This window comes from Coregonus lavaretus, assembly GCF_964263955.1.
Source record: "Coregonus lavaretus genome assembly, chromosome: 28".
Lineage (NCBI taxonomy): Eukaryota > Metazoa > Chordata > Actinopteri > Salmoniformes > Salmonidae > Coregonus > Coregonus lavaretus.
Window position 1 is genome coordinate 21,448,532 of NC_140015.1, and position 15,690 is coordinate 21,464,221.

Below are 15,690 nucleotides of genomic sequence, written 5' to 3' on the forward strand. Positions count from 1 at the left end.
GGGGCTGTCGCTGGGCAATACGGACTTTCAGCTCCCAAAGATTTTCTATTGGGTTCAGGTCTGGAGACTGGCTAGGCCACTCCAGGACCTTGAGATGCTTCTTACGGAGCCACTCCTTAGTTGCCCTGGCTGTGTGTTTCGGGTCGTTGTCATGCTGGAAGACCCAGCCACGACCCATCTTCAATGCTCTTACTGAGGGAAGGAGGTTGTTGGCCAAGATCTCGCAATACATGGCCCCTTCCATCCTCCCCTCAATATGGTGCAGTCCTCCTGTCCCCTTTGCAGAAAAGCATCCCCAAAGAATGATTTTTCCACCTCCATGCTTCACGGTTGGGATGGTGTTCTTGGGGTTGTACTCATCCTTCTTCTTCCTCCAAACACGGCGAGTGGAGTTTAGACCAAAAAGCTCTATTTTTGTCTCATCAGACCACATGACCTTCTCCCATTCCTCCTCTGGATCATCCAGATGGTCATTGGCAAACTTCAGACGGGCCTGGACATGCGCTGGCTTGAGCAGGGGGACCTTGCGTGCGCTGCAGGATTTTAATCCATGACGGCGTAGTGTGTTACTAATGGTTTTCTTTGAGACTGTGGTCCCAGCTCTCTTCAGGTCATTGACCAAGTCCTGCCGTGTAGTTCTGGGCTGATCCCTCACCTTCCTCATGATCATTGATGCCCCACGAGGTGAGATCTTGCATGGAGCCCCAGACCGAGGGTGATTGACCGTCATCTTGAACTTCTTCCATTTTCTAATAATTGCGCCAACAGTTGTTGCCTTCTCACCAAGCTGCTTGCCTATTGTCCTGTAGCCCATCCCAGCCTTGTGCAGGTCTACAATTTTAACCCTGATGTCCTTACACAGTGCTCTGGTCTTGGCCATTGTGGAGAGGTTGGAGTCTGTTTGATTGAGTGTGTGGACAGGTGTCTTTTATACAGGTAACGAGTTCAAACAGGTGCAGTTAATACAGGTAATGAGTGGAGAACAGGAGGACTTCTTAAGAAAAACTAACAGGTCTGTGAGAGCCGGAATTCTTACTGGTTGGTAGGTGATCAAATACTTATGTCATGCAATAAAATGCAAATTCATTACTTAAAAATCATACAATGTGATCTTCTGGATTTTTGTTTTAGATTCCGTCTCTTACAGTTGAAGTGTACCTATGATAACAATTACAGACCTCTACATGCTTTGTAAGTAGGAAAACCTGCAAAATCGGCAGTGTATCAAATACTTGTTCTCCCCACTGTATATATATATATATACACACAGTACCAGTCAACAGTTTGGACACACCTACTCATTTAAGTTTTTTTTTTACTATTTTCTACATTGGATAATAATAGTGAATACATCAAAACAATGAAAGAACACATATAGAATCATGTAGTAACCAAAAAAGTGTTAAACAAATCAAAATATATTTTATATTTGAGATTCTTCAAATAGCCACCCTCTGCCTTGATGACAGCTTTGCACACTCATTGCATTCTCTCAACCAGCTTCACCTGGAATGCTTTTCCAACAGTCTTGAAGGAGTTCCCACATATGCTGAGCACTTGTTGGCTGCTTTTCCTTCACTCTGCGGTCCGACTTATCCCAAACCATCTTAATTGGGTTGTGGTCGGGGGATTGTGGAGGCCAGGTCAACTGATGCAGCACTCCATCACTCTCCTTCTTGGCCAAATAGCCCTTACACAGCCTGGAGGTGTGTTGGGTCATTGTCCTGTTGAAAAACAAATGATAGTCCCACTAAGCCCAAACCAGATGGGATGGCGTATCGCTGCAGAATGCTGTGGTAGCCATGCTGGTTAAGTGTACCTTGAATTCTAAATAAATCACAGACAGTGTCACCAGCAAAGCACCGCCACACCATAACACCTCCTCCTCCATGCTTTACAGTGGGAACTACACATGCGGAGATCATCCGTTCACCCACACCACGTCTCACAAAGACACGGCGGTTGGAACCAGAAATCTCCAATTTGGACTCCAGACCAAAGGACACATTTCCACCAGTCTAATGTCCATTGCTCGTGTTTCTTGGTCCAAGCAGGTCTCTTTTTCTTATTGGTGTCCTTTAGTAGTGGTTTCTTTGCAGCAATTCGACCATGAAGGCCTGATTCACACAGTCCCCTCTGAACAGTTGATGTTGAGATGTGTCTGTGACTTGAACTCTGTGAAGCATTTATTTGGGCTGCAATTTCTGAGGCTGGTAACTCTAATGAACGTATCCTCTGCAGCAGAGGTAACTCTGGGTCTTCCATTCCTGTGGCGGTCCTCATGAGAGCCAGTTTCATCATAGCGCTTGATGGTTTTTGCAACTGCACTTGAAGAAACTTTCAAAGTTCTTGAAATGTTCCGTATTGACTGACCTTCATGTCTTAAAGTAATGATGGACTGTCGTTTCTCTTTGCTTATTTGAGCTGTTCTTGCCATAATATGGACTTGGTATTTTACCAAATAGGGCTATCTTCTGTATACCACCCCTACCGTGTCACAACACAACTGATTGGCTCAAAAGCATTAAGAAGGAAATAAATTCCACAAATTAACTTTTAAGAAGGCACACCTGTTAATTGAAATGAATTCCAGGTGACTACCTCATGAAGCTGGTTGAGAGAATGCCAAGAGTGTGCAAAGCTGTCAAGGCGAAGGGTGGCTATTTGAAGAATCTCAAATATAAAATATATTTTGATTTGTTTAACACTTTTTTGGTTACTACATGATTCCATATGTGTTATTTCATAGTTCTGATGTCTTTACTATTATTCTACAATGTGAAAAATAGTAAAAATAAAGAAAAACCTTTGAATTAGTAGGTGTGTCCAAACCTTTGACTGGTAGTGTGTATGTATGTATGTATACATATATATATATATATATATATATATATATATATATATATATACAGAAGTATGTGGATACCCATTCAAATTAGTGGATTCTGCTATTTCAGCCACACCCATTGCTGACAGGTGTATAAAATTGAGCACACAGCCATGCAATCTCCATAGACAAATATTGGCAGTAGAATGGCTTTACTGAAGAGCTCAGTGACTTTCAACGTGGCACTGTCATAGGATGCCACCTTTCCAACAAGTCAGTTCGTCAAATGTATTTCCTGCTAGAGCTGCCCCGGTCAACTGTAAGTGCTGTTATTGTGAAGTACTAGGAGCAACAACGGCTCAGCCGCAAAGTGGTAGGCCACACAAGCTCATAGAACGGGACCGCCGAGTGCTGAAGCACTTAGCACGTAAAAATTGTCTGTCCATTTGTGGCATTGTGCTGTGTGACAAAACTGCACATTTTAGAGTGGCCTTTTATTGTCCCCAGCACAAGGTGCACCTGTGTAATGATCATGCTGTTTAATCAGCTTCTTGATATGACACACCTGTCAGGTGGATGGATTATCTTGGCAAAGGAGAAATGCTTACTAACAGGGATGTAAACAAAGTTGTGCACACAATTTGAGAGACATTTCTGGGATATTTTATTTCAGCTCATGAAATATGGGACCAACACTTTACATCTTGTGTTCATAATTTTGTTCAGTATATATTATTTATATTATATTATAAAAAGCTACATCACAGCATGCCTGGAGTTTGCAAACTGGCACATGAAAGATTCTGAGAGCATAAGGCAAAAGATTATGTGGTCTGATGAGACAAAAATTTAACTCTTTGGCCTGAATGCAAAGCACTATGTCTAGAGAACCAGGCACAGCTCATCACCCATCTAACACCATCCCTACCGTGAAGCATGGTGGTGGCAGCATCATGCTATGGGAATGCTTTTCAGCGGCAGGGACTGGGAGACAAGTAAGGATAGAGCGAACAATGAATGGAGCCAAATACAGGCAAATCCTTGATGAGAACCTGCTTCAGAGTCCAAATGACCTTAGACTGGGGCAAAGATTTACGTTCCAACAGGACAAAGATCACAAGCATACAGCCAAAGCAACACTGGAATGGCTTCAGAACAAGAATGTGAAAGTCCTTCAGTCCCCAGCCAAAGCCCTGAATTGAATCCCATTGAAAATCTGTGGAAAGACTTGAAGATTGCTGTTCACCGCCGCTCCCCATCTAACTTAACAAAACTTGAGAAAATCCCCAAATCCAGATGTGCAAAGCTGATACAGACATACCTAAGACGACTCAAAGCTGTAAGTGCCGCCAAAGGTGCTTCTACAAAGTATTGATTCAGGGGTGTGCATATATTGCAAGTGTATAAATTGAGCAGTATCATAAGAGCCTGGTAGCAGCATTTGTGATGTGTGCTAAGGTGCGGAGAATCAGCAGGTGGTCAGTCCTGTTCAAGTGTTCAGCAGTCTGATGGCTTGTAGATAGAAACTGTCTCTGAGCCTATTGGTATCAGACCTCATGCTCCGATACCGTCTGCCCGAATGTAAGGGAGAGAACAGCTCATGGTTGGTGTGTGTGGGTCCTTGATGATGCTGCGTGCCTTCCTTGATGATGTTGCGTGCACCGTTTCGAGTAGATGTCCTGGATGGGTGTAAGCACGTTCCCAGTGATGTACTGGGCTGTCTTCACCACCACCCGCTGGTGGGCATTCCGGCCGTGGACGGACCAATTCCCATACCAGGACTTGATGCAACCGGTCAGGACGCTCTCGATGATGCAGCGGTAGTATTTGGAGAGGACCCGGGGCGGCATGCCGAATTTCTTCAGCCGCCTTAGGAAGTACAGAAGCTGTTGCGCCCTCTTGACAAGAGTGGTGGTGTTGTTTGTCCATGACAGGTCCTCGGTGATGTGGACGCCGAGGAACTTAAAACTCTCTCTACTACAGTCCCATTGGTGTGGTGTCTCTGCTGTCTCTCTCTGCTGTCTCCTGAAGTCCACGATCAGTTCCTTCATTTTGTTGAAGTTGAGGGAGAGGTTCTTTTCCTTAACAACTGTAATTGAGAACAGAGTAGTACATGAAGAGTATTGTCTGCTAATGTGTCTCTGACTTCGGATCAGGAAAGGGGATACGAGAAGGATTACTTTGGAAATGAGAAAGATGACATTGGTCATTTTACATACAGTATAAGAGCAGTAAAAACAATCAGGAGTAAAGGCTGTTATTACAATACTACACTTATTCTATTGCCATGATACAATAAACAGGTCAGTTTAGGGCCGTGTTTCATAGAAGATGAAGGATTATAGTATGTCACACTAGTATGTTTTATGTCATCCTTTAACTAGCTTTTAAATCTTGACAAAGTCGGAGCTGTAAAGCTTTGCATTTTAATTTTAGCCTTATTTGAATTAGAATGAGCCTGGCATGTCCTGAGCAGCAGAGGTGTGAACTGAAGTGGTTTCATCAATGATGATGGGGAAAGGTGTTGAAAGGTGCATGGGGTATCAGTATCTAGTTGCTCAGACAAAGGAATGGGCATACATAAGGCCATTTTTGGTAGTGTGATGGACTGTATAGGCCAAAACAGATTGTTTCTGTGGTAGCCTACAGCCAACTTTGAAAGTATTAACACCCTTTGACTTTTTCCACATTTTGTTGTGTTACAGCCTGAATTTAAAATGGATTCAATTTAGATGTTGTGTTACTGATTTACACACAATTACCCATAATGTCAAAGTGGAAATTTGTTTGTAGAAATGTTTACAAATGAAAAGCTGAAATGTTTGGAGCCAATAAGTATTCAACCCCTTTGTTATGGTAACCCTAAATAAGTTCAGGAGTAAAAATGTGCTTAACAAGTCACATAATACGTTGCATCAACTCACTCTGTGTCCAATAATAGTGGTTAACATGGTTTTTGTCCCCTGTAGCTCAGTTGGTAGAGCATGGCGCTTGCAACGCCAGGGTTGTGGGTTCGTTTCCCACGGGGGGCCAGTATGAAAATGTATGCACTCACTAACTGTAAGTCGCTCTGGATAAGAGCGTCTGCTAAATGACTAAAATGTAAAATGTAATGAATGACTACCCCATCTCTGTACCCCACACATACAATTATCTGTAAGGTCCCTCAGTCGAGAAGTGCATTTCAGCACAGATTCAACCACAAAGACCAGGGAGATTTTCCAATGCCTCGCAAAGAAGGGCACCTATTGGTAGATGTGTGAAATTAAAATATACCGGGATCATTCCAAACTCAGTTCCAGAGAGGAAGGAAACCACTCAGGGATTTCACCATGAGGCCAATGCTGATTTTAAAACAGTTACATAGTTTAATGGCTGTGATAGAAATGGGATTTGTTGGATTTGCCACAAACATAACGCTTTGTATTCAGTTTTTTTGCAGTTTTACTTTAGTGCCTTATTGCAAACAGGATGCATGTTTTGGAATATTTTTATTCTGTACAGGATTCATTCTTTTCACTCTGTCAATTAGGTTGGTATTGTGGAGTAACTACAATGTTGTTGGTCCATCCTCAGTTTTCTATCACAGCCATTATACTCTGTAACTGTTTTAAAGTCACCATTGGCCTCATTGTGAAATACCTGAGCGGTTTCCTTCCTCTCTGGCAACTGAGTTAGGAAGGATGCCTGTATCTTTGTAGTGATGATTGTGGACTACAGGAAAAAGAAGAGGACAGAGCACGCCCCCATTCTCATCGACAGGGCTGTAGTGGAGCAGGTTGAGAGCTTCAAGTTCCTTGGTGTCCACATCACCAACAAACGAACATGGTCCAAGCACACCAAGACAGTCGTGAAGAGGGCACGACAAAACCTATTCCCCCTAAGGCTTCCTGCCATCCAGGACCTCTATACCAGGCGGTGTCAGAGGAAGGCCCTAAAAATTGTCAAACACTCCAGCCACCCTAGTCATAGACTGTTCTCTCTGCTACCGCACGGCAAGCGGTACCGGAGCACCAAGTCTAGGTCCAAGAGGCTTCTAAACAGCTTCTACCCCCAAACCATAAAACTCCTGAACATCTAATCAAATGGCTACCCAGACTATTTGCATTGCCCCCCCCCCCCCCCCCCCCCTTTTACGCTGCTGCTACTCTCTGTTTATTATCTATGCATAGTCACTTTAATAACTCTACCTACATGTACATATTACCTCAGTTTGTATCATTTGATTTACACAAAATGCCTACCACTTTGAAGATGCAAAATATTTGTTGGTGTGAAACAAACAAGAAATAAGACGAAAAAACAGAACTTGAGTGTGCATAACTATTCACCCCCCCAAAGTCAATACTTCGTAGAGCCACCTTTTGCAGCAATTACAGCTGCAAGTCTCTTGGGGTATGTCTCTATAAGCTTGGCACATCTAGCCACTGGGATTTTTGACCATTCTTCAAGGCAAAACTGCTCCAGCTCCTTCAAGTTGGATGGGTTCCGCTGGTGTACAGCAATCTTTAAGTCATACTACAGATTCTCAATTGGATTGAGGTCTGGGCTTTGACTAGGCCATTCTAAGACATTTAAATGTTTCCCCTTAAACCACTCAAGTGTTGCTTTAGCAGTATGCTTAGGGTCATTGTCCTGCTGGAAGGTGAACCTCTGTCCCAGTCTCAAATCTCTGGAAGACTGAAACAGGTTTCCCTTAAGAATTTCCCTGTATTTAGCGCCATCCAGCATTCCTTCAATTCTGATCAGTTTCCCAGTCCCTGCCGATGAAAAACATCCCCACAGCATGATGCTGCCACCCCCATGCTTCACTGTGGGGATGGTGTTCTTGGGGTGATGAGAGGTGTTGGGTTTACGTCAGACATAGCGTTTTCCTTGATGGCCAAAAAGCTAAATTTTAGTCTCCTCTGACCAGAGTACCTTCTTCCATATGTTTGGGGAGACTCCCACATGCCTTTTGGCAAACATCAAATGTGTTTGCTTATTATTTTCTTTGAGCAATGGTTTTTTTCTGGCCACTCTTCCGTAAAGCCCAGGTCTGTGGAGTGTATGGCTTAAAGTGGTCATGCAACAAAATAGGAAAAACGCCAAGGGGGATGAATACTTTTGCAAGGCACTGTAGCCTCGCTATTGTTATTTTTACTCCTGCTCTTTAATTATTTGTTACTTTTATTTCATATTATTTTATATAGTATTTTTTGTGATTTCTTCTGGTATTCTTTCTTAAAACTGCATTGTTGGTTAAGGGCTTGTAAGTAAGCATTTCACTGTAAGGTCTACACCTGTTGTATTTGGCGCATGTGACAAATACAATTTGATTTGCTTTGACTGGGTGTATTGATACAAGTGTAGTCAATAACTTCACCATGCTCAAAATAATATTCAATATCTGTTTTCTTTTTAACCAATGGGTGCCCTTCTTTACAAGGCATTGGAAAACCTCCATGGTCTTTGTGGTTGAATCTGTGTTTGAAAATTCACTGCTGGACTGAGGGACCTTGCAGATGATTTTATGTGTGGGGTACAGAGATGAGGTAGTCATTCAAAAATTATGTTCAACACTGTTATTGCACACAGTGAGTCCATGCAACTTATTAAGCAGACGTTCACTCCTGAACTTATTTAGACTTGCCATAACAAAGAGGTTGAAAACGTATTATAACTCGATACATTTCAGCTTTTCATTGTTGATTAAATTGTTTTGTTTTTTAATCGAAAAACATAATTCCACTTTGACACTAAGGGGTATTGTGTGGAGGTGGAGGTGCACCATCAACTGCACTAGTTTGAGACTGCCATCTAGCCATGTTTTTCTTTACTGGATGTGCTTTCTTTGAGCACTGACGTCACTTATGGTAAAAGAAAAGCAACCGGATCACAACTGTTTTTTATTTATATATTTATTATTTTTTTTTTTTTACATATGCTTTCGCCAACAGGTTTCATTAAATAATCCCAAGTGATACACCCAGAGAGCCATGTCTACATATATCGCTCTGATACACCTAAGAGCGAAAATGTGTTTATTTGTCAAACGGCAGTCAAGCATCGATCATGTCACCAGAATCAGACCATCAATATTTATTGGAAAGTAGCATCAAGATCACCGTGCACTTTCACCGACTTGTGAAGTTAATAAAAACGTATTTCATATGTAGCCTAATAAACGGAATGGTTTCCTGAGTCATACCATATCGTCGCGTGCATATTTTCGCATAAAGGCGTTTCCACCGCCATTTCTCGCATAATTAATTTTACGGACACAAAAAGATCCCACCATGTCAGACGAACAAATTATCTCTCGGCATTTATACAATTGTACCGAAACGTCCGGTTTCCATCACAGCTGTTAATACGGTATGAATTTACTCGTATAAAAACTGGATGGAAACGTGGTTATTGTGATACACCTGATAAACTGTGACCAGCTGGGCACAATTGCAGTCTGTCCTATTAGATATTCAATTTGGAATAGCATTTGTTTCAAAAACATTTTTTTAAATAATGGATTTTCATATGGGATACATATACTTTATAAGGCCATCCCCAAAGCCAACACCTCCTTTGGCCGCCATTCCTTCCAGTTCTCTGCTGCCGATGACTAGAACGAACTGAAAACATCTCTGAAGCTGGAGACACTTATCTCCCTCACTAACTTTAAGCATCAGTTGTCAGAGCAGCTTACCGATCACTGCACCTGTACACAGCCCATCTGTAATTAGCCCACCCAACTACCTCATCCCCATATTGTTATTGATTTTGCTCATTTGCACCCCAGTATCTCTATTTGCACATCATTTTCTGCACATCTATCACTCCAGTGTTAATACTAAATTGTAATTATTTTGCACTATGGCCTATTTATTGCCTTACCTCCATAACTTACTACATTTGCACACACTGTATATAGATGTTCTATTGTGTTTTTGACTGTACGTTTTGTTTATCCAATATGTAACTCTGTGTTGTTGTTGTTTTTATCGCACTGCTTTGCTTTATCTTGTCCAGGTCGCAGTTGTAAATGAGAACTTGTTCTCAACTGGCTTACCTTGTTAAATAAAGGTGGAATAAAAAACAATATTAACACATTGCGAAAGAATTACCCCCTCCATTTCACACCATTTTCGGACCATAGACGCAAAATCGGCACGTGTTCTTTTCAAATGGCATTGAATGTGACGTTATGCAATGTCAGTTCACGGCGGATTAATACTTCACTCAGACCTAGCGTGACACTTCCTCATGCAATAAAAGCCGATTCTCTTTTTCAGTTCACCGGCATTTCAGCATAACCACTGCCGGTCGGGTCTGATATCGGATTTTCAGGCGTAGTTTATTTATCGTTTTTAATTTATACACTTTGTTTACAAGATGCCTGGATTTTCCGACAGAGATCGCGGTAGAGATAGAGGGTAAGTGTCTGAATTAATTGATTTTAGGCGAATTTAACACCTCGTGTTGTCTCACCAGAAATGGCTGCCATGACGCACGGGATATCGGTAGCTTGCTAACTCGTTTATCTAGCTAGGCATGGCGATTTTTTAATGATTAAATACGTCAGTCTGTAAATTCACTTTACTTTAAATGGAAACGATCTAAATTGTTATCTACCTTAAGTATTTTCAAATCAGAAGGGACCAACGTTTTTAAAGGCCTCGGTTCGTCATGAAACTAGCAAGACACTTTCTGCCTGACCTGCTGGCGGCCTGTTAACTAAAAGGCGAACAAGCTAGCCAGGGGTTGTAATCGGCCAAATAATTTAACTTATCACATTTTTGGAACTTTAACATTTAACTATGTACCTCATCTTACAGCAATTGTCCGATAACCGGCAAGCTAACCGACTAAATGTATTTGTACGCCATGTGGCATTATTGAATGCGGATACAAAATGCCGGCCGGTTTTTTTCATTGTTCCTCTGCCGGAATCCGGATACATTGAAGATGGCTGTCTTAACGTGACGCAGAGTCCAATAAAACAAGCATTTCTTATAGTTTTATGTTGGAACTCTGCATCGCATTGAAGTTAATAATTTAATGTTGAACTAGCTGACTGCTAGTTAGCGGTCACTAAACAATGTTATGTTAAATCTAAAATGTAATAATCTTTGATTGGCGTTTAATCAAGCGAGTTTATCTGCTGGTATCCCATCTCTTTTTACATTGTTTGGCGTGACTAACGTTACATCAATAATTTCCCCAGTTATGGCAGCGGACCACCTCGTTTTGGAGGCGGTGGAAGAGGAGGTGGTGGTGGGGGAAAGTTTGGTAATCCCGGTGACAGACTGCGCAAGAAGCACTGGAACCTTGACGAACTCTCTAAATTCGAAAAGAACTTTTACCAAGAGCACCCCGAAGTTACTCGGAGATCTCCGGTATGTACTCTAGTGGTCAAAATCCAGATACAGTTGACTTACTGTAAATGTTACATAATGGCCGTTGGAATGTGTTCTTGCACATGTGCCTTTGTTGCCCAATCAGCAATGGCCTTTTTCATTGCCATGCCAATTGATCTGAGTCTCTACATGTCGTTGCAGCAAGAGGTTGCACAGTACAGAAGTACCAAAGCTGTTACTGTGAAGGGAAGGGACTGCCCTAATCCAATTATGAAGTTCCATGAAGCCAGTTTTCCAAGTAAGTACATCAACTGAATGTGGCAGATATTAGTGGAAGTATTTATTTCTGATCCAGACTTGTCTTCAATCTGGGTTGGTGTTCATGTACTCTCCCCCTTTTGCACAGCCTACGTGATGGATGTCATTAACAAAGCAGGCTGGACAGAACCAACACCCATCCAAGCACAGGGTTGGCCACTGGCATTGAGTGGCAAGGACATGGTTGGCATTGCACAGACAGGCTCTGGGAAAACTCTCTCGGTAAGTGTTGTGAGAATCTTGACTATTCTAACAACCTAGAATTGCTCTTAAAAATAAGAGGACTGATGGTCTTTTCTTTACTGTAATGCAATGTCTTTTTTTTTCTGCAGTACTTGTTGCCTGCAATTGTGCACATTAACCACCAGCCTTTCCTGGAACGTGGAGATGGACCCATTGTAAGTACCCATGGCTATTCAAAGACTTGTATGTAATCTCTCATCCACCCAACATGGATTTATGGTATTCAATCTTTCTTTCAGTGCTTAGTGCTTGCCCCGACCCGTGAGCTGGCTCAGCAGGTCCAGCAGGTGGCAGCAGAGTACGGCAGAGCTTCTCGCCTGAAGTCTGTCTGTGTTTATGGGGGTGCACCCAAAGGGCCACAGCTCCGTGACCTGGATAGAGGTAAGTTCCACAACAACTCTGTTTTTGGCTGAATTGAATCAATGGAATTATTAGGTGCTCAAATTTTGTTGCTTTAATAGGTGTGGAGATTTGCATTGCCACGCCCGGCAGGCTTATTGACTTCCTGGAGGCAGGAAAGACCAACATGCGTAGATGCACTTACCTGGTTCTGGATGAGGCTGACCGAATGCTCGACATGGGCTTTGAGCCACAAATCCGAAAAATTGTGGACCAAATCAGAGTGAGTTCTGTTGTGATGCATTAATGTGCTAATAATGGTCTGTCCATCTCACTTGGTACAGTTGTCAAGGAAGAATTCTGATACCTTCCCTGTTCTCTCCAGCCTGACCGACAGACTCTGATGTGGAGTGCCACCTGGCCTAAAGAGGTGCGCCAGCTGGCAGAGGACTTCCTGAAGGACTACGTCCAGATCAATGTGGGAGCTCTGCAGCTGAGTGCCAACCACAACATCTTGCAGATTGTGGATGTTTGCAACGATGGAGAGAAGGAAGACAAGTGAGTCTTGTGTGTCTGACCTGTGGCATTTCTATACTTGTCTATGTAATGGGTGGAAAATATGACTTTGGTGATGGTGTTGTCAAGTCACTAATTGAATCCTTCACTGCCTTCTGTTTCCAGACTCCTCCGCCTACTTGAGGAGATCATGAGTGAGAAGGAGAACAAGACTATAATATTTACAGAGACCAAGAGGAGGTGTGATGAGATCACTAGGAGGATGAGGAGGGATGGGTAAGTGGCATCAATACTTAGTTCTTGAAACTGTCAGGGTACTCGTGTTTTACTGGACTCAATTGACACTTGCTCCCTCCTTTAGTTGGCCAGCAATGGGCATCCATGGAGACAAGAGCCAGCAGGAGAGGGACTGGGTGCTCAATGGTGCGTTTTAGCCACATTAACAATTTAGTATGAGACCTTGAATTTTTATGGCCGGTTAACAATTTCCTTTCCTTTTTTCAGAGTTCAAGTTTGGAAAGGCGCCGATTCTCATTGCCACAGACGTCGCCTCCAGGGGTCTAGGTTAGTTTCATTCTGTCCTTGGTCCCTTGCACCAACTTTTCTCTGAAAGAAAGTGTTTCTTTCTGTAACTCTTCTGCCTTCTGAGTTTCTCCCCTATCTGAAGGAGCAGTCTTTTGAGGCAGGGCCTTGGCATGACACGCCCAGGTCTCCAGAGGGGGAAGGAGGACTTTTGGAGGTGTCCTGACTGGGACGTCACCCAGTCACATACAGAGGTGGCGGGGCCTGAGTGCTGAATATCACGCTGGGCTGCCCAAAAGGGGGCCTAAATGAGGGTTAGCAGCCGCACCCCTGTAAATGCAGCTGTTCTCTGGCATCGGTTTGGACTGCTTCACACCCAAGCTCATGGCTCCACCAGGCTCTGCTGTTTCCATGTCTTGCATGTCGGTTTGGGCATTGTATTGCAAGTCATTGAGTTCTGGAAGGTGTAGCTTTTCTCAAAGAACGTGTGACAAATGTGGCAGTTTCCTAAACTTCTGTTTTGAGAGCAGTTGTAAGTCCAATTACACGTTCACCTCTGTAATGATATGGCTACTGGCGCTTAGTGTCAGTGGGTCATGTCAGTTGGCTGGGGACAAAATCCAAGCTCGCACTCCTCCCTCACCTGAGTTTCAAGTCATGTCGAGACCTGCCAACGAGAGACATTTGATCAAGTGAACACTGGTACTGGGAATATCTTGCCTTGATGAGACTGGGGGTCCTTTTGTTATGGGTCACAGGAGTAAGTGGCTCCATTTTTAGGGTCCCCCCCCCAATTGTTTATGGTCTTGGCAAGACGTTGCAGTGTGGCCTTTATAGCGAGCTTCTTATGAGTGTGTGAAGAAAGGGCCTTCGTTGTCACCATAAGGTCCTAGTTTTGGCACATGAGGAGGCAACAGTGCGCATAGCGGCCTTACTGTGTCGAATCACCGGGCGGTCACTTGACATTGTGTGGGGAGTTTGCTGCAATGGGAATGGACTAGTGAATGCATACTCCTTTATGGTAAGACTTCTGATCCCTTGTTTTTGGGGGGATGTTGAGAATTAAGTGAGGGGTTATCTGGATTGGAAGCGTTTGGAGTGTGCATCGTTTCTCTCTTCCCACCGTAGTATCCCCACGGATTAAGTCTTTCTAGAGTTGTCTAATGCTATTCTTTACAGCCTTGTGGAAAAACCAGCTACATCCAGTGAATGGTTGTACTAACTTTGCTCTTTTGGTCTGGCTGTTGTGGTGTGCATCTTTATGCGCTCCCTCTGCTTTTTTTGCCACACTGCAACACATCCTACAGATGTTGAAGATGTGAAATTTGTCATCAACTTTGACTACCCCAACAACTCTGAGGACTATATCCACCGCATCGGCAGAACAGCCCGGAGCCAAAAGACTGGCACAGCCTACACCTTCTTCACTCCCAACAACATGAGACAGGCCAGCGACCTCGTCGCTGTGCTCCGTGAGGCCAACCAGGCCATCAACCCTAAACTCCTCCAGATGGCGGACAGAGGAGGTAAATCTAATTGGTGAGATACAGGAACTGTGGTTCAGCTGCAGCCATTTTTTTCCCACTTTTTTTTTTGTTGACGTGGATGGGTTTGGCACAGTCAAAGCTATGTGATCTTGATAATGTTCATGTTAGTTTGTCTTGAAACCATTGTTTATTTACCCCTACCATGTCTGTTTTCCCATGTACCCATTTCATATCACACCAACTTGCATAAAAGCCCATTCTAATTTGTTTGTGTTTCCTTTCAGGTCATTCAAGGGGAGGCAGAGGTGGTAGTGGATTTAGGGATGACCGCCGGGACAGGTACTCCTCCGGGGGCAGGCGCGACTTCAGTAGCTTTAGGGACAGGGAAACTGATAGAGGTTTTGACAGTGGACCAAAGAAGGTCTTTGGCACAAATTCACAGAGCGGAGGCTATGGGACAAGTGGCTTTGACAAAAGCGGCAATGGTTTTGGTGGTGGCTACGGCAGCAACGGCCAGTCAAACTATGGTGCCAGCCAGGCCGTGGCGTTCCCAACGCAGAAATTCCAGGCCCCACAGTTTGGTGTCAACCAGGGGGGTGCACAGAATGGCATGAGCCATCAACAGTTCCCATTCACACAGCAACAAGCACCACCGCCCATGGTGCCCTACCCCATGCCCCCTCAATTCCCACAGTGAACATGCACATCAAAGTAAAGATGGTAACTTATTGCTTTTTTGTCCTGTTTAGTCCTATACTCTATCCAAAATTGTACTGTTATGTTTTATTTTTTACACAACCGGGTTCAACTGATTTTTGAACCTCTATCGAGTCCTGGGGGGGGGGGGGGGGGGGTCGGTCTGCAGTGCAGCAATAGTGATGGTGCACAGTTTTGCTTTTTACTTATTTAATTTGTTACATTCCTCTGTAACGTTTAGTCTTGTTATTTTGTACTAGTTAATTGCAGATGTATTGTTTTGTCCAACCTGTACCATTTAAAGTGACATGTTAAGATCTTAACTGGGAGGCACTGCATGGCCTTTCGAATTAAAAACCAAGAACACATATTTTCTCTTGCATTCTTTTACACCATTGAATTTCAG

At 43.4% G+C, this 15,690-nt stretch overlaps 1 protein-coding gene across 1 annotated transcript; it reads left to right on the forward strand.

Moving 5' to 3' along the window:
* The first annotated feature begins 10,020 nt into the window (after positions 1 to 10,020).
* LOC311104029 (putative ATP-dependent RNA helicase DDX5) lies at positions 10,021 to 15,654 on the forward strand. The gene is made up of 13 exons (XM_084145680.1): positions 10,021 to 10,239; positions 11,031 to 11,202; positions 11,365 to 11,461; positions 11,570 to 11,703; positions 11,814 to 11,879; positions 11,964 to 12,105; positions 12,186 to 12,346; positions 12,449 to 12,621; positions 12,745 to 12,855; positions 12,941 to 13,002; positions 13,084 to 13,143; positions 14,409 to 14,627; positions 14,873 to 15,654. The coding sequence occupies exons 1-13, from the start codon at positions 10,199 to 10,201 to the stop codon at positions 15,283 to 15,285; spliced, it is 1,851 nt and encodes a 616-aa protein (XP_084001806.1). The 5' UTR covers positions 10,021 to 10,198; the 3' UTR covers positions 15,286 to 15,654.
* The last annotated feature ends 36 nt before the right edge of the window (positions 15,655 to 15,690 follow it).